The sequence below is a fragment of the Gastrolobium bilobum genome, unplaced genomic scaffold, assembly GCF_033153095.1.
Source record: "Gastrolobium bilobum isolate Gb01-03AN ecotype WA unplaced genomic scaffold, APGP_CSIRO_Gbil_v1 utg10965, whole genome shotgun sequence".
In the NCBI taxonomy this organism is placed as follows: domain Eukaryota; kingdom Viridiplantae; phylum Streptophyta; class Magnoliopsida; order Fabales; family Fabaceae; genus Gastrolobium; species Gastrolobium bilobum.
In genome coordinates this window covers 80,898-108,820 of record NW_026895394.1, presented here as the reverse complement: position 1 = coordinate 108,820, position 27,923 = coordinate 80,898, and the positions used below count along the sequence as shown (strand labels likewise).

The 27,923-nt window shown below is 38.3% G+C and overlaps 2 protein-coding genes across 2 annotated transcripts; one reads left to right on the top strand and one right to left on the bottom strand.

Annotated features, from left to right (window-relative positions):
* The first annotated feature begins 40 nt into the window (after positions 1–40).
* On the top strand, positions 41–14,260 carry LOC133309037 (uncharacterized). The gene is made up of 7 exons (XM_061509779.1): positions 41–366; positions 491–681; positions 787–881; positions 986–1,402; positions 4,093–4,201; positions 6,649–7,294; positions 13,893–14,260. The coding sequence occupies exons 1-7, from the start codon at positions 120–122 to the stop codon at positions 14,012–14,014; spliced, it is 1,827 nt and encodes a 608-aa protein (XP_061365763.1). The 5' UTR covers positions 41–119; the 3' UTR covers positions 14,015–14,260.
* LOC133309021 (uncharacterized) lies at positions 14,218–27,923 on the bottom strand. The gene is made up of 14 exons (XM_061509766.1): positions 27,837–27,923; positions 27,642–27,728; positions 26,997–27,130; positions 26,277–26,335; positions 26,150–26,204; positions 25,538–25,588; positions 25,159–25,241; positions 23,794–23,827; positions 19,475–19,492; positions 19,278–19,382; positions 18,103–18,150; positions 17,753–17,872; positions 17,577–17,627; positions 14,218–14,361 (listed from the first exon to the last, which is right to left on the bottom strand). The coding sequence occupies exons 1-14, from the start codon at positions 27,883–27,885 to the stop codon at positions 14,218–14,220; spliced, it is 1,038 nt and encodes a 345-aa protein (XP_061365750.1). The 5' UTR covers positions 27,886–27,923.

The window sequence follows — 27,923 nt, the reverse complement described above, 5'->3', positions numbered from 1 at the left end:
TACCTTGGTTAACCAAGGTTAACACTGCATACAATTTTCTCAATATATGAAACAGAACAAATAGCCAAAACGAGGAATATGTGCGTGTGTGTGAGTGAGAGAGAGAAAGGAAAACGAGAATGTTCAAGAAGGCGGTGGAGGCGAAGTCTCATCAGAGGTTGTCAGGTGCAGACAGGAAGAAGCTGAAGCGAAGCATTAAGGAGAAATTCCCAAGAGCTTCTGATTCCGACTTAGACGTTTTGCTACCTCCAAAGGCAGAGATAACAGTTTCCAAGTTTCAAAATCGAGTACATGTTTTTTCTGTTGAGGGAGGCTTTCCTATGTTTTTCGATATTGATGGCCGCTCCTCTGAAATTTACCCTACAGGTTTGTATATTTATATTTATATATATGTGTGTAACCATTATTCTTGTTGTGGTTTTGGTTTAGTGTTTGGAAATTGGAAATGAGTTATGAAAAAGAATGATGATTTCATTTGTGATTTTGGCAGTTTATGCTCTGTGGGTGGTTCCAGAGTTACTCCCTTGTTTCATGCTGAAGGGTGGTGAGGTTTCTCGTTTTATTATTGGAGGAGCTGATTTAATGTTCCCAGGTATCAATGTCCCTCTTCAAGGTCTTCCTTCATTTGTAGCTGGTGAAACATGGTCTGTTAAAGTACCCGGAAATCCTGCTCCTATTGCGGTATATTCTTTAACCACCACCACTTCTTCTTTATCTCCTATTATCATCCTTACCTTACTTGTTATTGTTAACCCTTCATTCATTCATTCATTCATTGTTATCAAGGTTGGGAGTACCACAATGAGCAGCACTGAAGCTTTAAAAGCTGGATTGCGTGGAAAGGCCTTGAGAATAACTCATTATTATCGTGATTTGCTTTGGCAAGTATTGCTTGACCCTGATTGTTTGATTCATTACAAGTAACAAATCTTTTTGTTATTGATTTTTTTTATTTTTTATTTTTTTTGGTTGGTTGGATTTGTAGGGAAACAGTTGAGGGCCGTTATGTGCCTAATGCTGGTTTTTTTGAAGATGCTGTGTTTGAGGATCCTTCTTTATTATCACCTTCTCATAATTCTGATTTCACCGAGGTTGATTGTGAGACATCAATTGATCAACAGGGAAACACAAAAAGGTCTGAAGTGGTGGAATCTATGGATGTGAATGAGCCACAAGCTGAGTCCAGTACTGCATTGGCAACACCGAATGATGATGCTGCAAATGAAGTAACTGAAGGCGTGGCTGATTTGAAGTTACCGGATACTGGCTCTGCTGGTGACCCAAATGACCGGCATAGTCTATCAACTGCAGACATAGATTTGCTGTTGGACAAGTGCCTTCTACAAGCATTGCATACAACACTGAAGGACAAAGACCTTCCCATGCCCGGAAGCACTCTATGGTAGGGTTAACTCTCTCTTTGGGCTCTTGGTTGACCAAGTGAGCCATTAAAAATAGATTGGCCAAAAAATCCAGCAAACTAGGAATTTTGATTGACAATTAGGGTTAGTTTTGAATTTTTTAAAGATAAATTCGTTCAGTAACACCGGTCTCCAAAATATGACCACTGTGGAGTACACTTTTAATTGGATGAGATCATGAGAACTTTGGTAATGTAAATAACAGTGTGCCATGTCATCAAAATTTTATGCAGATCAGCATAAACAAGGTATTGCCACATCAACGAAGATAGTAGCTCCTCAGCATCAACTGATATCATGACTTAATTTTAGGAATTGAAAACTATGAGGATAACATTTTTGCAATTAAGGGGGGCAAGGGGATTGGATTTTAATGAAACTATGAGTACCAAAAACGTAATTAACCATTTTTTTTTTGTTACATGAACTTGACAATTTCCTATTTTAAATTAAGTTTTTAGTTTGCTTTATCCTTTCGGTTAATTAGCCAACTCCTCAGTTCTGGATCTCAAACTTAGGGAGTCACATTCAGCTAATGCAAACTGTTGAGATATATAGTCCAACATTGGTTGTATGAGCAACTAATGTGGCCTTTATAAGGCCTTGGGCACTCCCACCCTTTGAGCTAGCTTTTGGGGTGGTGTATCCCAAGGTTCTTTACATGGTATCAAGAGCGGGTTCGTTCCTATCCTAAATCAGCCATCTTCAAGGCTGCAATACCGTCAGTACATCATCAAACACACCTCTTCAATTCTGTCTAAAGCCAGAAACCTTATCTACAGACCTCCAATCAAGAAAGTGAAGTGACCATTCGACTCAGAAGGCTCCGACGAGTTGAACGCCACTGGACCCATCACCGTCAGCCGCCGCACGCGCCGCCACGCGCCGTCACACGCGCCACCTTCCCTGCGTCTTTTTCCGCCGCGACTTGCACAGAACCTCTCGCCAGCGTCTCCTCTTCTTGTTCCAGAGGTCAGATCTAAAAAAATAAAAACTTGATTTTTTCATCCACGGTCAAATCCTCTCTCTTCCTTCATGTCTTCCTCAGAGCGTTCTTCTGCTTCCTCATCTGTTTTCAATACTCAGTCCTCTGGAGACAACTTAAGTATGCAGATTACTAGTCACCGGTTGAACGGTAAAAATTTTCTGCAATGGTTTCAATCTGTTAAGTTGGTGATCCGAGCAAAAGGTAAGATGGGTTATCTTGAGGGAAAAATTAAGAAACTTGCTGAGGATTCTCCTGATTATGAAAATTGGGAGATTAATAATTCCTTGGTAATGGCATGGCTGACTAATTCCATGGAACCACATATTGGCCAAACCTATTTGTTCTTCGATTCTGCCAAGGAGATTTGGGATGCTGTTCAACAAAATTATTCAGATCTGGAGAATAACTCTCAAGTCTTTGAACTGCGAAATAAGTTGAGAGACTTTCGTCAAAGGGGTATGACTATTACTGAGTATTTTACTGCACTAACAAATTTATGGCAGGAACTGGATCTTTATTATGCATCCGATCTTAAAGGATTGGAAGTGAATACCCAATTTAAAAAACACTTGGAGAAGGAACGACTTTATGATTTCCTTCCTGGCCTTAACCGAGATCTTGATGAGGTTCGTGGTCGAATATTGGGGCAACGACCGTTACCCTCACTTGCTAATGCCTTTGCTGAAGTTCGTAGAGAAGCAAGTAGACGGAGAGTTATGCTGGGAGAAAATGAGTCAATTGATAAGTATGATGATATGTCTGCATTGGTTGCCAAACGTACCATTGACCGTTCCTCTGGAGAATCAAAACGGGATGGTCGTCCATGGTGCACCCACTGCAATAAAATTGGTCATACTCGTGAGAAATGTTGGGAAATCCACGGGAACTCTGCAAATTGGAAGCCAAAATGACAGAATAAAGGTCGTGCATATTAGGTCTTTATTGATGACAAGGTTGATGAGCCTCGTGCATCCTCTGACTCTGATGGTGTCTTTATTAGCAAAAATCAGTTTGAACAACTTCAGAGACTTTTGACTCAACCTCCTAAGGCCACTAGTAATGTGGTCCAGCAAGGTACAACTTTCCATGTTGATAGTCAAAATCATTGGATCCTTGATTCTGGAGCCTATGACCATATGACAGGTAATCCGAGCTTGTTCTGTTCATACACTCCATACTCTGAACCCTCTCGGGTTAAGATCGCCGATGACAGTTTTTCCCAGATTGCAGGACATAGAACCATTAAACTTTCTGAGCTGATTAATTTAACATCAGTTCTTTATGTTCCTTCTCTGGCTTGTAATCTCATTTCCATAAGCAAGCTGACTTCTAAGTTGCATTGTTTTGCTAAATTCTTTCCTCATGGTTGTGTTTTTGGGGTGGTGGATCCCAAGGTTCTTTACACAAACATATCTTATACTTTGTCTCAGCTTGTTCTATCAGAAGAAAGTTTGCATAAACATATATGTTAAAAGATCACAAACAAGATATTAGGGGTCAGGTATGCATAAGCTGCAAGGCATGAGCTAGTGGAATAATGGTGCATTTCTTGTGTAAATTATTTGGCATTTTTTTTTATTAAAGTTTAAGGTGATTATAGGAATTTATTACATTTGTTTCTTCAAATTTCTCCTTTACTTTACTGTCAGTAATCTAATTAATGCTTGTGTATGGGCATTGTAGGTCAAACCATGTATTACCGTGCAGGCCTTCAGGGATTACTTTAGACGTCAAGAAATCATCCTACAAGAAGTTATCAAAGTGGTTACAAGCAAAATCCTCCTCCGGCTTGGTATGTCATCTACTTCTTTCTTTTTACTCAGTAAGTAAAATAGTGAAGTAAAATATGTTTATCAAAGTGCTTGCTGATATTGACTGGAAAACTTCTAATCATCATATGAATTTATTAAATTTAATATAGGATGTGCTGAAGTAGATCTCGGCATATTTATAGTGTATCTGAATTGGAACTTTCTTGTTCTTCCAGATCCACTGATTTTCATTTTCTTAACCTATTCATATTGACTTCTAAGTTAGTCTCTGAATTTTGTTTAATTTGTCAATTTTCTCCATTTTTGCTTAACAACTGGTTTTCTTCTGTTAGGATGCACTTTTAACTGTATCATTCAGACACTTGAATCCTCCTTTGCTTGTTAGTTATGTAAGCCAAGAAACTATGGTGAAAGAAACAAGTTTGACAACAATTGCTGTTGTAGAATTGGTATGGACTTAGAGGTGGCAAACGGGGTTGAACCCCTCGGAGTGGGTTGACTCCACGGGTTGATTATATATTTTTTTAATTGTATTTGGGTAAAATATCTCACATTTCTTCTACATCTCTCCCAATTCCATTTCTTGGAGCTCCCCCCCCCCCCACAAACAAAAACAAAAAGACACACACACAGACAAGCAGGTTAACCCGCCGTAAAATAGAATGGGTTAATATTTTCAACCCATTTTCAAAAGGCAGGGCATGTTGAACCGCTTTATGACCGGTCGAGGTTGGTTGCCCGCTTTGCCACCCCTAAATTGGGGATAGGAGGTTGGATAATGTAGATCCATTAATTCCATTGTAATGTATTATTCAAAGGTTTTATAACAAAGAGTGTTGAATATCGAGAGGCTTATGTTGAAGTTGGTGTGTCTCAATAGAACAACAGAGGATTTATTATATAAACTAACTATAACAATTATATAACAATAAGTTAGCGATGTGAGACTTCTTCCCTCATAGTATTATCAACGTATTTACAATATTCCAACACTCCCCCTTAAGCTAAAGCTTTCTAAACTTTAAGCTTGTCACAAATGAACCGTAAAAATTAAAAAATAACCAATATCATAATATTGCATATGGGACAAAGACTGACAAGGCCAGGCTGCATCCGGGGCAATGATCGATGGACAAAGACGGACAGAACCAGGCTGGATTCGGGACAAAGATTGATGGGGCCAAAATGCAACTAGGACAAAATTCAATTGAAATTTCACCGGATAAATTTTTCGACGGCCAAATAGTGGCCGTCGAGTCAAACGGTGGCTGGCAGCGGGCAATGGCTGCTGGCTTAGATGGTTGCCGGAGGACTTCAGGGCACAAGACATCAGAAACCAGAAAACGAAACAATTTCTTGATGGATTTTATAACTGGTGGACACAAAATGGAATTGCTTGTCATCAACCTAGCTCTAATATCATGTTGAATAACGAGAGGCATATTGTGAGATCCATGTTTCTCAGTAGCAGAATGAAGGCTCTATTATACAGACTGACTATAAGAATTACATAACAACAACTGAATTATGCGGGACTTTATCCCTTACAATATTATCAACCTTTTTACAATATTTCCAACAAAGAGCAATATCCAAATTGGTGACCATGACAAAAGATTGAATAGGAAACTAGGGATTTAATTCTACATTCTAAATTTTCCTATGTGAGGTAAAACTTGTGAAGCTTTTGGTATGGGAATAGGAGGTTGGATAAAGTAGTTCCTAATTCTATTTGTAATGTATTATTGGAAGGTTTTATAACAAAGACTGTTTAATAACGAGAGGCATATGTTGTAATCCATGTGTCTCAATAGCAGAATGGAGGCTCTATTATATAGACTGACTATAAGAATACGTAACAACAATTTAATTAGTGGGACTTCATCGCTTATAGTATTATCAACCTCTTTACAATATTTCCAACAAAGAGCAATATCCAAATTGGTGACCATGACAAAAGAATGAATAAGAAACTAGGGATTTAATTCAACATTCTAAATTTTCTTATGTGATGTGAGTTAAAACTTACAACCTATGTTGTACAGCTTTTGTGAAGCTTTTGGTAAAGGTAATAACTTTTGAAAGGATCTCTGTTATAGCAGCTGAAATCAACATAAGGAATGATTTGCAGCATGGGATGTTTCTTATAATGTTGCCTTTTTAGTATATTTGGGGTTGATGAGATATTGAAAAATTGAGACTATTACGGAATTTTTGTAAAGTTTTGCCATTTATTTCTGTAAAATAATTTGCATCATGAGACAAATTTTGGATTAAAATTAGGTCTGTCAGTATATGTGTGATTTGTGTGTAAGTTGTCAGCAAATTTTTTTGACCTTTTTTATTACTATATTTGGTCCTTTTGATCATTTGTCTTCTGCTAGTAAAGCTTTTACTTTAAATATATTTGCAATGCCATTTCTCAATTTCTGGATTCTTTCTTCATGTAGATTCACATTTTGTACAGATATCAGTGAAAGAAGATAAATACAAAAAAGAAGTCATTCTATTTTCAGTAAACCGAAACCATGCTGACTATTCATCCTTTAAGCCTGAAAAAAGGCCAGTGGAGAAAAGCGACCAGCCTAGTGTTCAATCTGCCAATGAAATTTTTTCATCCAAAACTCTTGAAGTGGCTGAAATCTACAAGCCAAGTGTACCTGTCAATTCCATATTTTCATCTGTAGGAGCTGACACGGGGAAACTTTATAGTGCTTCTGAAGCTTCTGATACTGTCTTCAAATACATTGAAAAAGAAAATCTTGTGAAACCAACAGATAAATCTATTGTGGTTCTAGATGCAATGTTATGTGATGCACTGTTCAAGGGGGCTATTAAAAAAGGAACAACATATCCTACAGAAATTCACAAGAAAGATGTAGGGCCAACATTTGTGAGCCGTATGCAACCTCACCATGTTGTGACAAGGGGAAATGAATCTGTTGTTCGTAAAGGTGCACTTAAAACTATCCAGTTAATGACAGAGCGGCGGCAAGGCAACAAGAAGGTAACCAAACTCTCTGGTATGGAAACCTTTCTTATAGATGCTGAAGCATTGGCATCAGAACTGCAGAAGAAGTTCGCTTGCAGTACCTCTGTTGCAGAACTACCAGGTATTTTTTTGGTCAAAATGAAATTGGAAGTTTTATATTGGTTTGTGCTTGTTATCCTAAAGAATTATAGGAATTTCTAGCAGATGAGTGTCTCTATTCTTCCTAATGCCTGTCAGGTGCTGCTTTTCTTTGTTTAAATTCTATCACATTTATCTGTATTTGTATAGAAATTATATTTTTGGTTTTATTTTTCTGTGATTGATAAAATGCTGATAACTGAGGTTATAAAACTACATTTCGATCTCAAAGTTGGAAAGTAAAATGATATCAAATCTCTGTATTCTAGTCCTTCTTTCTTTTTTTCCTTTTGGTTGGTCACGCCTTCTAACAAGTGAGACAGTCATTCTTTTTCATATTAACAAACATACCTGAGAATATATATATTTTTTGTTGTTGAAGAAAAGGCAAAAGATTTAGTTTTGACCAATATGAAGAATATAATGGGCTGGGAAAATATGGTTAAGTGGGTTCTCCCTAAAACTTGGTTGTGTGAGTTCTTATCTACTCAGAAATAGTTTTAAGAACCATTGAAGTAGGGTCTGTATTTTGCTTCACATGCCCAGGTTGGTATTTTTAAATTTCTATATTGTGTGGTAATGGTTGTGTGAGTTCTTGTAAATCAGAAAAAATATTAATAACTGATAAGTTTGAGGGTGTTAGAATATTAGATATAATATGATTAGATTTGATTAGATATGATTGGATTCTATCTTATCCGTAAATAGTCTGACTGTATTCTGACTGTATTAGGATTAGGTTTGGATTAGGTTTGGGCCTTACACTTAAGCCCATTAGGGTCTCTATATATTGTAACTCCCTGACACAGATCAATACATAACATATTCTTTTACATTTAACTTGGTATCAGAGCTGTTTTTCATTAAATAAATCCAAGTACAACGGGAGAAATCATCAATAAAGGTGACAAAATACCAAAAACCTAAAATAGACACACTACGACTAGGACCCCAAACATCTGAATGAATAATTGAAAAAGGAGCATCAGCTCGTTTATTGACTCGATTAGCAAAGGAGGAGCGTATGTGCTTTCCTTGCTGACATGACTGACAATCTAAAGTTTGAAGACCGGATAAAAGAGGAACCATCTTCTGCAATTTCGCAAGACTAGGATGCCCGAGACGACTGTGGATGAGTTGTGGAGATTCTGTGAGAGAACAAGCAACTGAAGGACTCGGCACATCAAGGTAGAACAGACCCCGTGACTCACGGCCCACTCCAATCATCTTCCCCGTACCCGGGTCCTGCACAGAAACAGAATGGTTTGAGAATGTGACAATACAATTAAGAGAATTGATCAATTTACTAACCGATATTAAATTATAAGGGATGTGAGGAATGTAATAGACAGATGTCAAGGTCAATGAGGAGGTTGGACAGATTTGTCCAATCCCATGAACGGGGGCCTTAGTTCCATCAGCAAGAGTAAAAGAGGGTAAATTATTAGAATATGTAAGGGAAGAAAAGAGTTCCTTATTACCACAGAGGTGATCAGTAGCACCTGAGTCAAATATCCAAGGACCAAGTGATGCAGAATGAGAAACACAAGCAACAGGATTACCAGTTTCTGAAGCAGAGGCCTGAGATTGAGGAGAGGACTTCCTGAGAAGGGCCTGGAATGCTGCATATTCTTCAGAGGAGAGAGAGACTGAACCATTTGAAGCAGTATCCGATTGAGCTACATTAGCAGCAAAAGAAGGTCGCATGTGAGGATACTTGGTGTAGCAGCGTTCCTCATAATGACCAAGTTGCTGACAGTAATGACAACGAGGTCGCTGACCACGTCCGACTGGACCTCCTGGGCCACGACCTCCTGGGCTACGTCCTCCTGGGCCTCCTTGGCCCCGGCCTCCTGGGCCTCTACCACGACCACGTCCACCTCCAATATGCCCGCGAAAATCAGTACGGGAAACTAGAGCAGTAGAATCAACAGCAGAAGACGATGCAGGAGCAGATTTCTTATTCAAATTCAGAAGACGCTGATACGTCATGGATAGATCAGGCTCCCCACTAGTCAAGATAGTATCACGAACATTATCATATTCTTCGGGAAGGCCAGAAAGTGTGGCAACCATAAAGAGACGTTCCACCTGTTTCCGATATGCAGTAGCATCAGTAGGGTAAGGCAGCATATCCAAATATGCCTGCATCAAAGAGCGACTCTTGCCAATATATGTCTCCATTTGAATGTCGGATGATTTGCTCAATTCCATAAACTGAGAGATGATGAAATAGAGCTGCTGAACATCATTAGTGTAGAGGTTTTTTGCTTCCTCCCACACTTCAGTGCAAGTTTGAAATGAATAAAAGATATCCAAGACAATCGGATCAATGGATTGCCAGAGGATACTCAGAAGTTGGTTGTCAATCTTTTCCCAATCAGACTTGTCCTCCTTAGGGACATCAGTAGACTTAGTTGTGAGATGGTTCCCATATCCTTGTCCAAAGAACCAAACTCGAACAGAGGTGGCCCAATTCTTGTAATTAACAGATCCCTTCAATTTTGAAGAGGTAATGGACCCAATATTGGTAGAGATGATATTGGGAGAATTTCTCAAAGGAGGAGATGAAGACTTGACCTCCGAATGAATTGGAGGGTTTGCTGCCATATCAAATCACAAAGATACAAACCGAAAAAAGAGAAACGAACCTGATCACCAATCAAGAAGAGGTGCGCACAAAAAGTCAGACCCACAAAGAACCAACCACAGATCCAGAAAGAGGAGGAGAAGACGAGCTTCTCTGTCCAAGACCGGCCGGAAAAAGCCGCCGCGCGTGAAGCCCACGTGCAGAGAAGACTGGAGGCGCGTGAGAGCGCGTGACAACTCCGATGGTGGCCGGACTTCCACAGAGCAGGTCGCCGGGAGGAGAGGGTTCTGTTCGCGTTCGTTCCAGACTGAAAACTCGCCGGAAAAGTACTCCGGCAGCCTGAACAGTGGCTGACGGTGGCTGACGGTGGCTGATGGTGCTCCGGTGACTGTGGACACGTGCAGAAGATGCCTGGAGAGGACTTACAGCCTTTGATATCTTACCGGAAGGACGCACGGCAAAGAAAAGATGACTCCTAAGCAGTGGGCTTAGGTTTTAAAGCGAAGAACAAGATTTCTAAGCGGAAGCGAGGGTTCCCAGAACGAAATCGCTCTGAAAAACCGCTCTGAGTTGTTTTCTATTTATCAAAAGTTTTCTGCTGAAATTCATACTCAATTTGGTGCTTCTATTCGTATTTTACGTAGTGATAATGCTAAGGAGTATGTTTCTGTTGACTTTTCTCACTTCTTAGCCACACAGGGTACTTTACACCAAACCACTTGTCCTCACACTCCACAACAAAATGGAGTAGCTGAACGTAAGAATAGACATCTCATTGAGATTGCCAGGACTCTTCTTATTCACATGCATGTTCCTCTTCACTTCTGGGCTGATGCAGTCCTTGCTTCTTGCTTTCTCATCAACCGCATGCCTTCATCTGTGCTTAATAATGATATTCCTCATAACTTATTGTTTCCAGATGTTCCTCTCTTTCCTCTATCCCCACATGTTTTTGGTTGTACCTGTTTTGTTCATGATCTCACTCCTGGTAAGGATAAGTTAACATCCAAAGCCTTTAAATGCATTTTTCTTGGTTATTCTCGTCTTCAAAAGGGTTATCGCTGTTACTCTCCTGACCTCAAGCGTTACTTAGTTTCCGCGGATGTCACCTTTTTTTATCAACAACCCTTTAATTCTATCCCATCTTCATTGTCACAGGTTGATCATGTTCTTCCTGTTCCTTTTCTTGACTTGTCTTTGCCAGATGCAGGTGCTTCTACTCCAGATAAGCCATCACCTATTGCTCCAGTACCTAAGGACCGTCCACTTCTCACTTATCAGCGTCGTAAGACAGTACCTCCAGTCGACTCGACCCCTGCTGACTCATTGCCCTCTGCAGTTGATTCTTCCCCTCCGGATCCTTCACCAGAGGCTCTTCCCATTGCTCAAAGAAAAGGTACACGTACTACTCGTAACCCTTATCCTCTTTATACCTTCTTGAGCTATGATCGCCTTTCTGCTCCTCATTTCACCTTTGTTTCTAGTCTTTCTTCTGTTTCTATTCCTAAGACCACAGGTGAAGCACTTTCCCATCCAGGATGGCGCCAAGCGATGCTTGATGAGATGACCGCACTTCATACCAATGGCACTTGGGACCTTGTTTCTGCTCCTCCAGAGAAGTCTATAGTTGGTTGTCGCTGGGTGTTTACTGTGAAAGTTGGACCTGATGGCCATGTTGATCGTCTCAAGGCACGCCTAGTTGCCAAGGGTTTTACTCAAATCTTTGGCCTTGATTATAGCGATACATTCTCTCCAGTCGCTAAGATGGCGTCCGTCCGCCTATTTCTTGCCCTTGCTGCTGTTCGTCACTGGCCACTCCTTCAACTTGACATCAAAAATGCCTTTCTTCATGGTGATTTACAAGAAGAAGTTTACATGGAGCAACCACCTGGCTTTGTTGCTCAGGGGGAGTCTGGGAAGGTATGTCGTCTTCAAAAATCCTTATATGGTCTCAAGCAGTCTCCTCGAGCATGGTTCAGTCGCTTCAGTTCTGTTGTACAGGCGTTTGGCCTAATTCGCAGTAAAGTTGACCATTCTGTATTCTATAGGATTACATCCTAACAAGTGCATCTATTTGTTAGTCTATGTTGATGACATCATCCTCACCGGAAGTGATCAAGACGGAATCCATCAGTTAAAACAACATTTATTCAGTGCATTTCAAACAAAGGACCTTGGGAAGCTGCGTTACTTCTTGGGAATTGAGGTGGCGCAATCTAGACAGGGCATTTCTATCTGTCAAAGGAAGTATGCCTTGGATATCCTAGAGGAAACTGGTATGTTGGGGTGTAAACCAGTTGATACACCAATGGATCCTAATGTTAAGTTATTGCCCAGACAGGGGGAGCCGTTATCTGATCCTGGACGTTATCGAAGGCTGATTGGGAAGCTCAATTATCTTACTGTGACTAGGCTAGATATTTCTTTCGCTGTCAGTACGGCCAGTCAGTTCCTTGATTCCCCTTGTGATTCACATTGGGATGCTGCTGTGAGGATCCTCCGATACATCAAAGGAGCACCAGGAAAAGGTTTGTTGTATTCGGATCAGGGAAATGCAGAAATTTGTGGTTACTCAGATGCCGATTGGGCAGGATCACCCTCGGACAGACGCTCTACTTCTGGTTATTGTGTCTTCTTCGGAGGAAACTTAATCTCATGGAAAAGCAAGAAACAACCTGTTGTTTCCCGATCTAGTGCAGAAGCTGAGTATATCGTGCAATGGCAAATACTACCTGTGAGTTGATCTGGTTAAAGCAGTTGATTCAGGAGCTTCATCTTTGTGAACAGAAACAACCCATGACACTCATCTGTGATAATCAAGCTGCGCTACATATATCCTCTAATCCTGTTTTTCATGAGAGGACCAAACATATAGAGATTGATTGTCACTTCATTCGGGAAAAGATTCAGTCAGGAGAAATCAAGACAGCTTTTGTCAACTCGTCTAATCAACTAGCAGATGTTTTCACTAAAGCTCTTAGAGGTCCTCGGGTTGAATACATTTGTAACAAGCTTGGTGCTCATAATATATACGCACCAGCTTGAGGGGGAGTGTTAGAATATTAGATATAATATGATTAGATTTGATTAGATATGATTGGATTCTGTCTTATCCGTAAATAGTCTGACTGTATTCTGACTGTATTAGGATTAGGTTTGGATTAGGTTTGGGCCTTACACTTAAGCCCATTAGGGTCTCTATATATTGTAACTCCCTGACACAGATCAATACATAACATATTCTTTTACATTTAACTGAGGGTAAGGAGGCGAACCGGAGAAGTGGTAAAATTGTTCCTTCATGACTGAAAGATCATGGGTTTGAATCCAGGAAACAGCCTCTTTGTAATTATGCAAGGGTAAGACTGCATACAAGGATTGCCTCCACCCCACATTTGTTAGTTGGGTTTAACGGGGAGTGATTTTTTTTTTTTTGAGTAAGTTTGAGGGTTTTTTTTTTTTGCAAGCCCAAGTTGCATGTTATTTGTTGTCTCGGTACCAGTACTTAAGAGGATAAGGGGCTCTATGGGAAGCTAAACTGAATTCATTGAGAACTTTTTTGGGAGCTTAAGCAGTAAGTGTTACAATTATGTGTGCCTCTTTTGAGTACATACAGAGGGGCAACTGCAGGGGCATTTGTAAATATGTATTAATATCCTTCTGACTTTAACAAACTGAACAAAACCAGGGATTGGGCATGCATGCAGGTAAAACTTTGATGTTCTTTTATTTACCCTTCATTGTCTTTTGCATTCTTCTTTGTGTTATTTTAACAAAGTAAATAGGGTTGAGGTGAACCAACAGCCAGTGTTTATTTCATAAAATATTTTTGTTTGAAATGGCCTGGGGATGATGTGGTAAGACAGTTCACCCTTCTAAGTTCTGACATACAGGGTTGTGACCCACGAAGTTTGATTTTCTATTTACCTTCAATTAAATGATGTGCATTTATTGTATTGTGTATCTTAAATTTGAACATATTTGTTTGCAGGAAAGAAAGGGCATGAAGTCCTGGTTCAAGGTGGAGTTATTGATGACCTGGCAAGGCATTTGATTGAACAATATGGAGTTCCAAAGAGATATATTGAAGTTCTTGATAAAACAAAGAAATGAGCTACATAAAGTGGTTGTTTGTAACATTGCTGTTAGTGCTTTACTTGGATATGAATTTTTGTAGTATTGGGTTGAGTTGAATATAGGAGGAGTAAACTGAGAATAGGAATGGACAAAGTTCTTTCCATTTGTCATCTATTAGAAGTAACCTAATGTTCCACCTAGTTTTTGAGTAGAAGCTTTATCTACAGCAGTTTACGTTATTAATTGATTGCCTTCTCAAACACTAGATTTTGGCTCTCCTTATTTTCGTCTTTATCATTCAAATCTTTCCTATTGGCATCTGCATACCTAAATTTGTTTTGTTCATTTCCCTCCTCTTGAACGTCATAAGCATTCTGCTCAGTCTGTTAAATGTGTATTAATAAGATATAGCATTAGTCACAAAGGTTTTGTTTGCCATGATCCTTATTCTGTAAGACTTTGTGTTTCTCAAAGTGCTTCCAGTATGACACGCCATCACCTGAAGTTATTATGCTTCTTGATTTTGATGACATGCCATCCCATATTGCACGGTTCAAGCCTGAATTTGTGTACTCTCGACGTCCTTAATCACTTTATGATTTAGAACAGGCATCTGCTCTCCTTCACCATCTTTGAGAGTGTACTCGAAACTCGCATCCTCCTGATGGGTACAGCTTTTAGCATACGTTTATTGCTGCTTTGACCTCTATTTTTGGGAAATATTTTTTATGCTCCAACACCATCCAATGATTTGGTGCTTCCTCTCACAACACTAATTTTTTTTTTTCCTTTTTTACCCGTCTTATTTTTCTTCTTTTCCAATTTTATCCTCTCATTTATACTAAGGGACCACCTAAAAAATGGTGGTCCTGGACCACAATAAATACTCTCCTATTTTTGTTATATCTTCTTACTCATAGGCAGCTTGCCATGGGTGTTGGCCGGGAGCAATGCAAGTGGAATTTGGAGTTCTTCAGGAAAATCTAACTGGGGACATTGTTCAATGTCAAGCCCATTGAGTATAAATACGTGTTTACTCATTGAAACTTCATTCTGATGGGACTCCTAGATCGCTATAAAGCTTAGGTTGGTGGTCGATAATAGTATGGAGTAGACTATGAGGACTGTTGCTAAAATGACTATAGGACGTACAATTCATGCCATTGCTGAACTAGATATAAAAAAATATTGAAAGTACTTTTCTCCATGGTGATTTAAAAAGAAAAAAAAAAACAGAAAGATATATACATGACACCACCTGTTAGATTATTTTCCACTAATTATGTTGCAAGTCAAAACACTCGCTGCATGGCTTAAAACAAGCTTCCTGAGCATGGTTTCAGAAGTTCCAATCCAGTATGCTTCAGTTTAAGTTTGTGCAAAACCAGGGGCGGACCCAGGGGGTGCTAGGGTAGGCGGCCGCTCCTCTCAAAATTTGAAGAATTTTTTTAACATAAGTATAATGCAAGAAATTTCTATTTTTTTTCTCTATTAATGTGAAGTAGTTTTCTCCCACTGCAGAGAGTTTATAAAGTTTGTAAGTTCTGTTTACAATTTTTTTTACAAATTACACTAAGTATGATCAGTCGTACACTCTTGATTAAAGTATGACGGTCAGACACAATATACTAAACGAAAAGTTTGTAAATATAACATTCCCCTTAAATTATAGTTTAAACCTCGACTTGAAACTTACAGTTTTAACTTTTATTATGTTTATATGTTATCACAAATCTTCTCATCCATGAATAAAATAAGAAGTCCGAGAGTCTTATGAAAGAATGAACCTTATTCTTTCGATCCCTCTCATTTTCTGATGATTCGTGACAGAGAGGGAAGTGAGGGGCAGAAGGATTTTGATGATTGTGCTTTTTGACAATATGTCTCTTCTAATTTATCTTTGGCTTTTTTTTTTCTTGTTGGGTTAACACTGAGTAAATAGAAAAAAAGGTTAAGAAATGAGAGAGGTCTTCTTTGAATTATCTATTTAGATATAGTAATTAGATCATATTTTTTGTGAAATCTAAACATTTGCTCTCTTCTCTTTTTCTTTGTTTTCTTTGCATAAAAAATGTTCATTTTAGGGGTTGAAAAGGTGTAATTTTTTTTCAAATTGATAGTAAATTTTACTGTGACATCTTTCACCTCTCTCTGTGTCTCCTTCTTTCTCTCTATAACAAGTTAAAAGAGGTATTTATGAATTATGTTCTCTGGATTTGTGTTTCGACCTCCCACATATTGTGGTTGAAGAGAGGAACACATATTTAATTTTTCGTATTTTGACCTCTCATATATTATATTTGAAGAGAGAAACAAATGTTTAATTTTTAGCCCCTCACAGGAAAAATTCCTGGGTCTGTCACTGTGCAAAACCCATACTGACTCCTTGTTTCTTCGTAAGACTTAACTGAAATTATTCTACTTCGTGAATGTCGATGATATTTTTACCACTCAGACACAACATTTATTGATCACTCAACTTCAGCAACACCTTCAAGAATCCTTTTAATAAGAAGAATTTTGATCATCTTACACGTTTTTTTGGGACCGAAAGTTCACATTTACTCGTATGGTATATTCTTACACCAGCATAAGAGCACTAAGGATTTGATTGCTTTGGCTGGTCTTCAGGATTCTTCCTCGGTTGACACTGCTTTGGAAGTGAGTGTTTAGTACCACACTGACGAGGGTGAGCTCCTTCTGAATCCTCTGTTGTATCGACAGTTAGTGGGTAACTTGAACTACTTGATTAATACTAGTTTGGTATCTCCTTTGTGGTATAAGTAATTTAGTTTATGCATTCTCCTTGACATCTACGCTCGGCTTTTGTTTTCCTCGATATTCGACATCCACGAGGTTCTCCTTGTCGTGGTTTATTTTTTCATGTCGGTTCTCCCATGCACCTTGTTTTTAGTGATGCTGAATGGGCTAGTCCATCTCATGGAAAAGTAAGAAATAGGGTCGTGTCTCCAATCCCTCTACCGAGTCTGATTATCGTGTGATGTCAGCTCCATGCTCTCAAATTGCTTGGCTTTAGGAATTGCTGATTGAACTTGGCTTTCCTCAAATTGATCTCATTCGTCTTCACGCAGATAACACGAGTGCCATTCAAATTGCTACTAATTCAATCTACCATGTGCGGACCAAGTATATCATTATATTCAGAAAACTGTAGATACTCACGTCATTTCTCTTCCACATGTTACCAAATCTTTACAGATAGTGAAGTGTTTATTAAGTCACAACATCATCAGTTTCTTGGTAGCAAATTGATTCATCTTGATCAACCAGCATCACTTTGAGGGGGGATGTTACTATGGATAACTCTCATTTGTTTTGTACAGATTGCTTTTATTCAGATTGAATAGCTGTAAATCCCTACATATTCAGACTAGAAATCAGTTTAAAACCTCTGTAAATTCTTGTGTATTGATATCTATATATTGAATGGAAAACGCGATGAGAGGCCAAGGAGACATTCAATCAAACTTGTATCACTTCCAAACTGACATATAGTATTATCTAATCAAGATCAGCATGAACAACTGAATCACAGCCTCCTGAAATTTCATGTTCTCTTGCAATATTACATATTCACTGCAACTGTGAATTCCTCTCCACAAGCACATTTTACCACATGATAGATCATCTGTAAAATAAGAGGGATGTACATGAATGCAGCGGATTAAACTATTCGATGACATGCTATAACTATTTCGTTGATAATTACTTAAGTACCTTGTAAAATTTTCCAGTGGATTAAACTTATTTTACCTTGAGTTTCTCAGTTTGTTTCTCCAGAGACTGCAAATACTCAGTTTCTCCAGCTTTGTCTGACAAGAGGGCATTATATTCCTCTTCAAGAGCAGTCATATCTGCTGCTTTTAGCTCTGGCTAGCGTAGCTCATTCATCAGGAACAAAGAATTAAATAAGATATTTTACAAAATCATTGAATAAAGGCCACAAATTTGTCCCAATAAACTTACCTATCAAATATCTAATGTAAATCAATATATAGAAAAAATATATATAATATGTAAATGCCTTCCACCTGGCCATCTGAAAAAAGGAATATTATGATAATCACACATTTCTTAGTAATTCTTGCAGAATAACTACCAACCTTGAACTCATTTTCCCTGCTCTTTACATCCTCAATAGCCAGTTTTATCTAAGGTGAAAAAGAAATAATAGTAAGATGCAAAGAAAGTATACAGACAATACAACCATATTAGCATAATATAAAGCAAAACTTCACATTCTGATTTTCTCGAAAGCATTAAGGGGTGACAAAAAATCCTTATATAAGAAGTTACATATTTGCCAACAGTTGCATAGAAGACTTTCCGCCCCATGATTATTCTTTGGGGCTATTTTTTTCATCCCTCTGTTTGCAAAAGATTGATTTTCAAAACCATCAATTGGTATTTTAAATAACTTAAACCGGAACGGCAGTTCAGTTGTGGAGAACTTTATCTATGATTAGAAGAAAAGGCTATTTAAATATAATGAACCACAACTTCAAACTAGGAGACAGTTAAAAACTGGAGAAAACAAAAGGCTAAATTGAAGAAGTTGCTCGGTTAGTCACTCTCTGTTTTAATAAAGAGCATGTGGGCAAATGTCTGTGTATCAATTCCATTTGTGCAAGTAAAGGCAATTTTCCTAAATTTCAGCTGACTAAACTTCGAAGACACTGAACACAATTATATTAGGCACCCAGCATATTCTGCTTACATTTTGAATGCCAAGGTTCAACAATGCTCATACGGTCAATCGGGAAAATATCTTCCGTACTGAAGATGCTATATTTATTAAATTTGGAAAAAAGCAACTCACCTAATTATATTTATTTTACCCACCTCTTTATGGTTAATGCCACATGAATCCCACTTTTTTCTACTTTTGATAAAAGGAGTACCTATTCTCGTAGTACTGAAGATATGCTCGTAAATAGGACATGGCATGCGCATATTCCATCATGTGTTATAGAAAATATGGCAGAAACGGTAAAAATGTAGAAGTTGTAGAACGAAAATGGAAAAAGAAAAGAGAAAGAAGGGAGGTTATTTTGGAACAAACAGATTTTCAAAGTAAGGTGGGACAACTCATGGGAGAACTTTAATCAGGTTGGAATATAATTCATGTAATTTAAAACACTGACTTTCAGTTTCTAGAATCAATAAATTTTTTTACCATATGCTATAATAAAATGTTACAGAGCCAAAGTAAGTTAAAAAAAACCATAAACTTGAGTAATTAATATTTCACAGCCTAAAAAGTTGGCAGATAAATGACCTTGTTGTTCTCCATAAGAACCTTGGATTTCAGAATACGAATCTCATCAAGCCTTGCTTTAGCTGAATCCAATTCAGTTGTTAAGTTCTTCCTTGCATCACTCCCCTGTCAGACAAAGATAAATTACCAGATTCCAACTCCATGCAGCATACATTGACGAAAGTAGGAGTCTACCAAGTTATCCATGATAAAGTTACCATCAGCACCAGCCTTCTCTGCAAGTTAAGTTTATGAAAAGAAAGATAGGATATCAAATTTTGTTTCTGTTAGAATATATTAAATATGATTAGATATGATTAGTCTGTAATTAATTCTGATTGTATTAGGTCTGGGTCTTTCACTTAAGCCCATTAGAGTCTCTATATATTGTAACCCTCTAAATTAGATCGATACACAACATATTATTTTATATTCAAGTTGGTATCAGAGCTCTTTTGTTCTGAGGACCCTCGCTTCCATTTAGAAACCTTGTTTTTGCTTTAAAACCTAAGCCCACTGCTTAGGAGTCCTCTTTCTTTGCCGTGCGTCCTTCCGACAAGCCATCTAGGGCTGTAAACAGCTTCTGAGTAATTTTCCAAACGCGTCAGCACCATCGACGGCCACCGGAACCACCGTCCGCCACTAGGACCACTGTTCAGGCCACCAGAGACGTTTTTCCGGCGACTTTTCAGACCAGACGTCACACGATCAGGACCGTCTCCTCCCGGCGATCAAGTCTGTGGAGGTCCGGTCACCAACGCATCCCTCACGCGCCGCCCACCTCCTCTGCGCGTGGGCCTCACGCGCCACCTTCTACCGACGCGTGTGCACTACTCCGGCGGCTTTTCCCGGCCAGTCTTGGACAGAGAAGCTCGCCTTCTCCTCCCCTTTCTGGATCTGTGATTGTTTCTATGTGGGTCTGACTTTAGACGCGTGGTTCTCCTTGATTGGATATCGTTTGCCTTCGTTTACGGCTTTTATATTTTATCTTTAAATGGCAGCAACATCTCCTGATCTCTCGGAGGTTAACTCTCCTTCTATTGTTGCAAATATAGCTCAGTCAGACAATGCATCATTTGGTTCAGGTTCGGACTATGCTGCACTCCAAACTCCTCTCAGGAAGGCTTCTCCTCAGTCTCAGCCTTATACTGGTAATCTTGTTGCTTGTGTTTCTCATTCTACATCACTTGACACTTGGATATTTGACTCCGGCGCTACCGATCATCTCTGTGGTAATAAGGAACTCTTTACATCTCTTACTTATTCTGATCATTTACCGTCTTTTACCCTTGCGAATGGAACCAAAGCCCCAGTTCGTGGGATTGGACAAGCTCGTCCGACCTCTACCTTGGCCCTGACATCTGTCTATTACATTCCTGGCATCCTTTATAACTTAATTTCTATTAGTAAGTTGATTCACTCCCTCACTTGCACCATTACTTTCTCTAACCATTCTGTTTCTGTGCAGGATCTGGGTACGGGGAAAATGATTGGAGTGGGTCGTGAGTCACAGGGGCTTTATTATCTGGATGTGCCTCGTCCTTCAGTAGCATGCTCTCTCACAGAATCTCCACAACTTATCTACAGTCGCCTTGGTCATCCAAGTCTTTCAAAGTTGCAGAAAATGGTTCCTCTTTTGTCCGGTCTTCAGTCTTTAGATTGTGTGTCATGTCAACAAGGGAAGCATACATGCTCCTCTTTTGCCAGTCGAGTCAATAAACGAGCTGATGCCCCTTTCTCTCTTGTTCATTCAGATATCTGGGGTCCAAGTCGTACCTTGTCTGTCTTAGGTTTTCGGTATTTCGTTACCTTTATTGATGATTTTTCCCGTTGCACTTGGACCTATTTAATGAAAAATCGTTCTGAGTTATTTTCCATTTATAAAAAGTTTTCTACTGAGATCCATACTCAATTTGGTGTTTCTATTCGTATTCTACGTAGTGATAATGCTAAGGAATATGTTTCTATTGATTTTTTTAATTTCTTGGCCACACAAGGTACTTTACATCAAACTACTTGTCCTCACACTCCACAACAAAATGGAGTGGCTGAACGTAAAAACAGACATCTCATTGAAACTGCCCGTACCCTTCTTATTCATATGCAGGTTCCCCTTCACTTTTGGGCAGATGTTGTACTCATCTCTTGTTTTCTCATCAATCACATGCCTTCATCTGTGCTCAACAATGACATTCCTCATAATCTATTGCTTCCAGATGTTCCTCTTTATCCTCTAACTCCACATGTCTTTGGTTGTACTTGTTTTGTTCATGATCTCACTCCTGGTAAGGATAAGTTAACATCCAAAGCCTTTCAGTGTATCTTTCTTGGTTATTCTCGTCTTCAAAAGGGTTATCGTTGTTATTCTCCCGACCTTAAGTGTTACTTAGTTTCCGCTGATGTCACTTTTCTTGATCAACAACCCTTTAATTCTATCTCATCTCAGTTGTCACAGGTTGATCATGTACTTCCTGTCCATTTTCTTGACTTGTCTTTGCCAGCTGCAGGTGCTTCTATTCCAGATGAGCAACCTATTGCTTCTATACCTGAGGACCGTCCACTTCTCACCTATCAGCGTCGCAAAACTGTGCCTCCTGTCGACTCGACTCTTGCTGACTCATCGCCCACTGCTGTTGCTTCTTCCCCTCTGGATCCTTTATCAGAGACTCTTCCCATTGCTCAAAGAAAAGGTACACGTACTACTCGTAACCCTTATCCTCTTTATACCTTTTTGAGCTATAACCGTCTTTCTTCACCTCATTTCTCCTTTGTTTCTAGTCTTTCTTCTATTTCTATTCCTAAGACCACAGGTGAAGCACTTTCCCATCCAGGGTAGCGCCAAGCAATGCTTGATGAGATGACTACACTTCATTCCAATGGCACTTGGGACCTTGTTTCTGCTCCTCCAGAGAAGTCTATAGTTGGTTGTCGCTGGGTTTTTACTGTGAAAGTTGGACCTGATGGCCATATTGATCGTCTCAAGGCACGTTTAGTTGCCAAGGGTTTTACTCAAATCTTTGGCCTTGATTATAGCGATACATTTTCTCCGGTCGCTAAAATGGCGTCAATCCTCCTCTTTCTTGCCCTTGATGCTGTTTGTCACTGGCCACTCCTTCAACTTGACATCAAAAATGCCTTTCTTCATGGTGATTTACAAGAAGTTTACATGGAGCAACCACCTGGTTTTGTTGCTCAGGGGGAGTCTGGAAAGGTGTGTCGTCTTCGGAAATCCTTATATGGTCTCAAGCAGTCTCCTCGAGCATGGTTCAGTCGCTTCAGTTCTGCTGTTCAGGCGTTTGGCTTAAGCCGTAGTAAAGTTGACCATTTTGTGTTTTATAGGATTACATCTCCTGATAAGTGTATCTATTTGTTAGTTTATGTTGACGACATCATTCTCACCGGAAGTGATCAAGACAAAATTCGTCAAATTAAAACAGCATTTGTTTAGTACATTTCAAACAAAGGACCTTGGGAAGCTGCGTTACTTCTTGGGAATTGAGGTGGCGCAATCCAGACAGGGCATTTCTATCTGTCAAAGGAAGTATGTCTTGGATATCTTAGAAGAAACTAGTATGTTGGGGAATAAACCAGTTGATACACCCATGGATCCTAATGTCAAGTTATTGCCCGGACAGGGGGAGCCGTTATCTGATCCTGGACGTTATCGGAGGCTAATTGGGAAGCTCAACTATCTTACTGTGACTAGGCCAGATATTTCTTTCGCTGTTAGTACGGCTAGTCAGTTTCTTGATTCCCCTTATGATTCGCATTGGGATGCTGCTGTGAGGATCCTCCGATACATCAAAGGAGCACCAGGAAAAGGTTTGTTGTATTCAGATCAGGGAAATACAGAAATTTGTGGTTATTCAGATGCTGATTGGGCAGGATCACCCTTGGACAGACGCTCTACTTCTGGCTATTGTGTCTTCTTTGGAGGAAACTTAATTTCGTGGAAAAGCAAGAAACAACCTGTTGTTGCTCGATCTAGTGCAGAAGCTGAGTATCGTGCAATGGCAAATGCTACCTGTGAGTTAGTCTGGTTAAAGCAATTGATTCAGGAGCTTCATCTTTGTGAACAGAAACAACCCATGACACTCATCTGTGATAATCAAGCTGCGCTACATATATCCTCTAATCCTGTCTTTCATGAAAGGACCAAACATATAGAGATTGATTGTCACTTCATTTGAGAAAAGATTCAGTCAGGAGAAATCAAGACTGCTTTCGTCAACTCCTCTGATCAACTAGCGGATGTCTTCACTAAAGCTCTTAAAGGTCCTCGGGTTCAATATATTTGTAACAAGCTTGGTGCTCACAATATATACGCACCAACTTGAGGGGGAGTGTTAGAATATATTAAATATGATTAGATATGATTAGTCTGTAATTAATTCTGATTGTATTAGGTTTGTATTAGGTCTGGGCCTTTCACTTAAGCCCATTAGAGTCTCTATATATTGTAACCCTCTAAATTAGATCGATACACAACATATTATTTTATATTCAAGTAAAAAAATGGCTTTGAACTATAAAATACTTGTAAGTTGTAACCCAATGATTTTTTCCAATTCCTGATATTAATAGCAAAAACCAAAAAGATGAACTTTCGATTCAGTGTTTAGCCTAGACAGAATGAAGCTATCCCACTCATTACTGATTTTGTTCCAGTCAGCAGATAGAGGTACTCAGGGGCTGGTTTTAGTATAAACTCAGACTAAACCAAACTCCGCTAATTCTCAATTTGAGAAATTAAACCAAACCATATATTTTGTGCAACCAGTCAAACAAGGTAATAGACACCCATAACTCAATTGCATCTTAAAATACATGAACAATTTCATTATTCTTTGCTATTAATATCATATATCAAACAAGTTCCCTGTTAAAAGCATTGTTAGAAACGTGTATTATTATTATTTTGTAGGTTTGTTGTATATACAGTGGCAAGCCCATTAGCCCATATCTTGTAATTATTGTAAACCCTTCTATATTTCAGCTCTCCTGTGCGTAATTAAGAAACACGGTTTTCAACATCCCAAGTTTCTCTATTCTCTCTCAACAAGCAAGTTAAATTTTCTACATATAAGGTCACCGCAATCAATATCCACAGTAAACTTTATAAGGCATAGCCATGCCCTAATTGCATGATTCTTTTGATTCCCACTCTAAAGAGACAGATTAAAAAGGAGAAATTAAAGAAAATATGAAACCCCCTTCCCCCCCCAACACCAAAAACCGGCCAAAAAAAAAAAACTAATAATAATGAAATGAATTGGCTAAAATGATACTCTTGGTTGCCTTCTAATTATATGGGGCTTGAACATGACGTGACATGTAGATCTATAATGAATTTTCAGTTAAATCCAATAGATTTTATATATATATATATATATATATATATATAAACTGGAGGTCAAACATCAAATGGGAATAGTATATGACTCAGCAGTTTAGTGTCATAAAATGTAACAACAACAACAGGCCTTCTATCATTAGGTGCAGCTGGCCACAATGATCAATTGATCCCATTGAGCTCTATCAAAAACCAAAATTTTAGTCAGATAATTTAGTGCAAGGTCCTTTTCAATGGCTTCTCCTAATGTCTCTTTAGGTCTTCCTCATTCCTATTAATTATACTATCTTCTGGTTGATCCACTATTTTCACTAAAGCCTTTATTGATTACAGTGCTTCTTTTTGGTTGAATGATCAAGAGAAAGGCTTGGTTATGGAGGCAAACTCAATATTCATCCTTTCAGGCAAAGTATGTGCAACTCCTATTTTGAAACCAAAATACGATTCTTAAACTTTTCCAACAATTTCAAGAGGATCTATTGTTTTGCTTCCATCTACCATAGCTTTTTTATTTTAAAAAAGAAAAAAGAAAAAAAAGAAAATCAGTACCGAAGCTTAGCGTAAAACATTAAACAAAAGCTTAGAGCTATGCCTTCAGCTTTACTTCTTTGCCCATCAACTTTTTCCTTGACCTGCATAAATTCAAAATAAAAGTGATTAACAGAGACTTGAAAGAAAAACAGAAGAATTAAATAATTAAATAATTAAATAAATAAGACCTGACAATTGAAGGAAATTTTATTTTTTCTTTATTCTTCCTTTTGGTCAGCAATTTATCAGACGATATTATTCCCTCATAAATAAGTAAGCTCAAGGAGTTTGTTCAAACATTTACTAAGGACTCTTATTTTCAGAGGAACCAAAGGATGTATAAGGATATTCTACATAAACAGTTTAAAGGTATTTGTACGAATAAGAAAAGGCATACCAATTCCCGCTCTTTCAGTTCTCTACTAATCTTCTTAGCTCTGATCCATTCCTGCCAAAGATTTATTATATTCAGTACCTAGTAGCAACAAACCAACTGAAAGAACTCACACGAACAATGAGATGCAGAGTTGGGACCATTACAGGATTAATGGCACAAGGACGGAAAATAGATTCACTAAGTGAATAAAAAAGTAGGTTACAGAAGTGGCTTAATAATACTCAAATCTCACATCCCAAAGTACCCCAATGGTATTTTCCTTACTAATTTATACACTCAACACTCAAAGTGTTTCAAGAAGCTTACCACTCACTCATAAACAAGTGTTTCTACACTTTTCTACACCCTAATACCAACAACACCCAAATGGCACCCGGTATTCATAGACTAGCAGATTGTTTTTTTGTTCAGGGGAGTAATGTAGAGCCAAAAACAGAGAAACCAAATTTCCATGCGGAAAATGTATTTCAAATGATATTATTTCCCAGACATAATCACCCCTTTGATGCCAACATTTGCTGCCAATTGTTCAAACATATTACTTCATGCATTGAGAAAGCTGCTCCACAGGTCACGCATTATTAATAACAAAGAATAATAATAAAAGCAAACCTGTTGTTTATGTAATTTGGCACTCATGTCTTCTGCAACCTTGCTATAGTAGGCTCTGAAAGAGTAAAGCAACTTAGACGGATGAGCATCAAATGTATAAGATCATTCACTCAGTATCTTCATTTACCTCTTCTCTGAAAGTTTGGCAGATAACCCAACTCTCTCTTGCTGAATAAGCTCCAGAGTCTGCTGGTAGAGAGAGTCATGAACAACACCAGGAACACAGCATAAGGCATCAGACTTTTTCTCCCTTCTTTTCTTTTTTATTTTATTACTAAGGCACATATCAAAGCAAGAAATAAGATCAAAATTCTTCATAACCAATCCTAAAGCCCCGTATAGATTTATCAAATTTTCACATCCCCAGATTAACTCTAGACTTAAAGCTTAATTTGGAAATTAAAACAACACATCTTTTAATTATATTGTTGCAAGTATAAATTTCCAGCTCTACATTTGAGTTTTGTATACCAAGTTAATGTGTGTAATAGCATATGACTTACATATAGACGCAATACTCAAGTTTGTGCAGGAATTATCACTATAACTGTAACAAATATCAATAGATATATCATGCATTCAACTAGAGTTGGACCATTGATTGCAAGAGAGAAAAGAGCTAGCTAGCTCAGTTATAAAAATTTGTTTCATCACATTTGAGCTGCATTGCCTCATCTTCACATTACAAATGCAAACTGCTTTAAAAGGATTTATGATATGGAACCAATTGAATCTATGTATCCACAAAAAACAACAGGAGAAGCCTACATTTGTGGTTACCAGCTTGGTTAGATAGCAAACAAACAGAGGATAAAAGGACACTGACACAGACAGCCTTAGCCTTTACCTGTGTAAGTTTAGATGTATCAGAGCCCAAAGAGGCAATCCTTTTCTGTGTTTCCAATATCTTTGAGCATATCTCACCCTTTGCCTTCATCATCTTTTCAGTATCTTCCTTGAGTTGCTTGATTTCAGATTTTGCTACATATGAAAAATAAGAAATAGGTTGGCATGAGGTTTATTTAGGATACAGTGGAGAAAAGTAGATTTTCTTTTCAATTTATTTATTTATTATATACATATAGGGGTAAGTTATAATAACAATCTTTTTTTTTTCTTATAATTATTTTTTTATTTTTGGATCAAAATCAAATTGACTGCTCTTATTTGATGTCATTTTGAAACCGTTGATTTGATTTTGATTATGATTGAACGATAACAAAAATAGTTGTAAGAGATTGTAACGAAAAAGTTATTTATTGTTTTTCTTATTATTTCTTTTACATCAACCTTTTTATTTGAGTTCATGTTCATAAACCTGCTGCTATGTTTGAATTGTTCCAAATTTAAAACCACAGGAGAAAGTACTGTAGTTCATAATTTAGAAATTTTGACGGTTTTATATAGAAATAATGTTGAAGTGCTCAATCCTTAAGCTATGTTTGAATTGAATAGAAAAAGAAAACGCAATGCACGAAAGTGTGAAGAAGACCTGAGTCGATGTCTTTTTCCAAATTGCGTATGTTCGTCAATTGCATTTGCTCTTCCACTGAAGTCTTCGCCGCTTGATCCTCCACATCTGAATTCAATTTCATTTCTCATTTTCAGATCCAAAAAAATAAATAAATAATAATAATAATAAATAAAGAAAAAAAAACGAAGAAGGTGTGAATGGATTGGTAGTTACCGTTCATTTGAGAGCGCAAAGTCTTCATGTACTGCAAGTACTCCTCCATCTCCTTCGCAATCAGAGAAACTAAGATCCAGTTTCTCA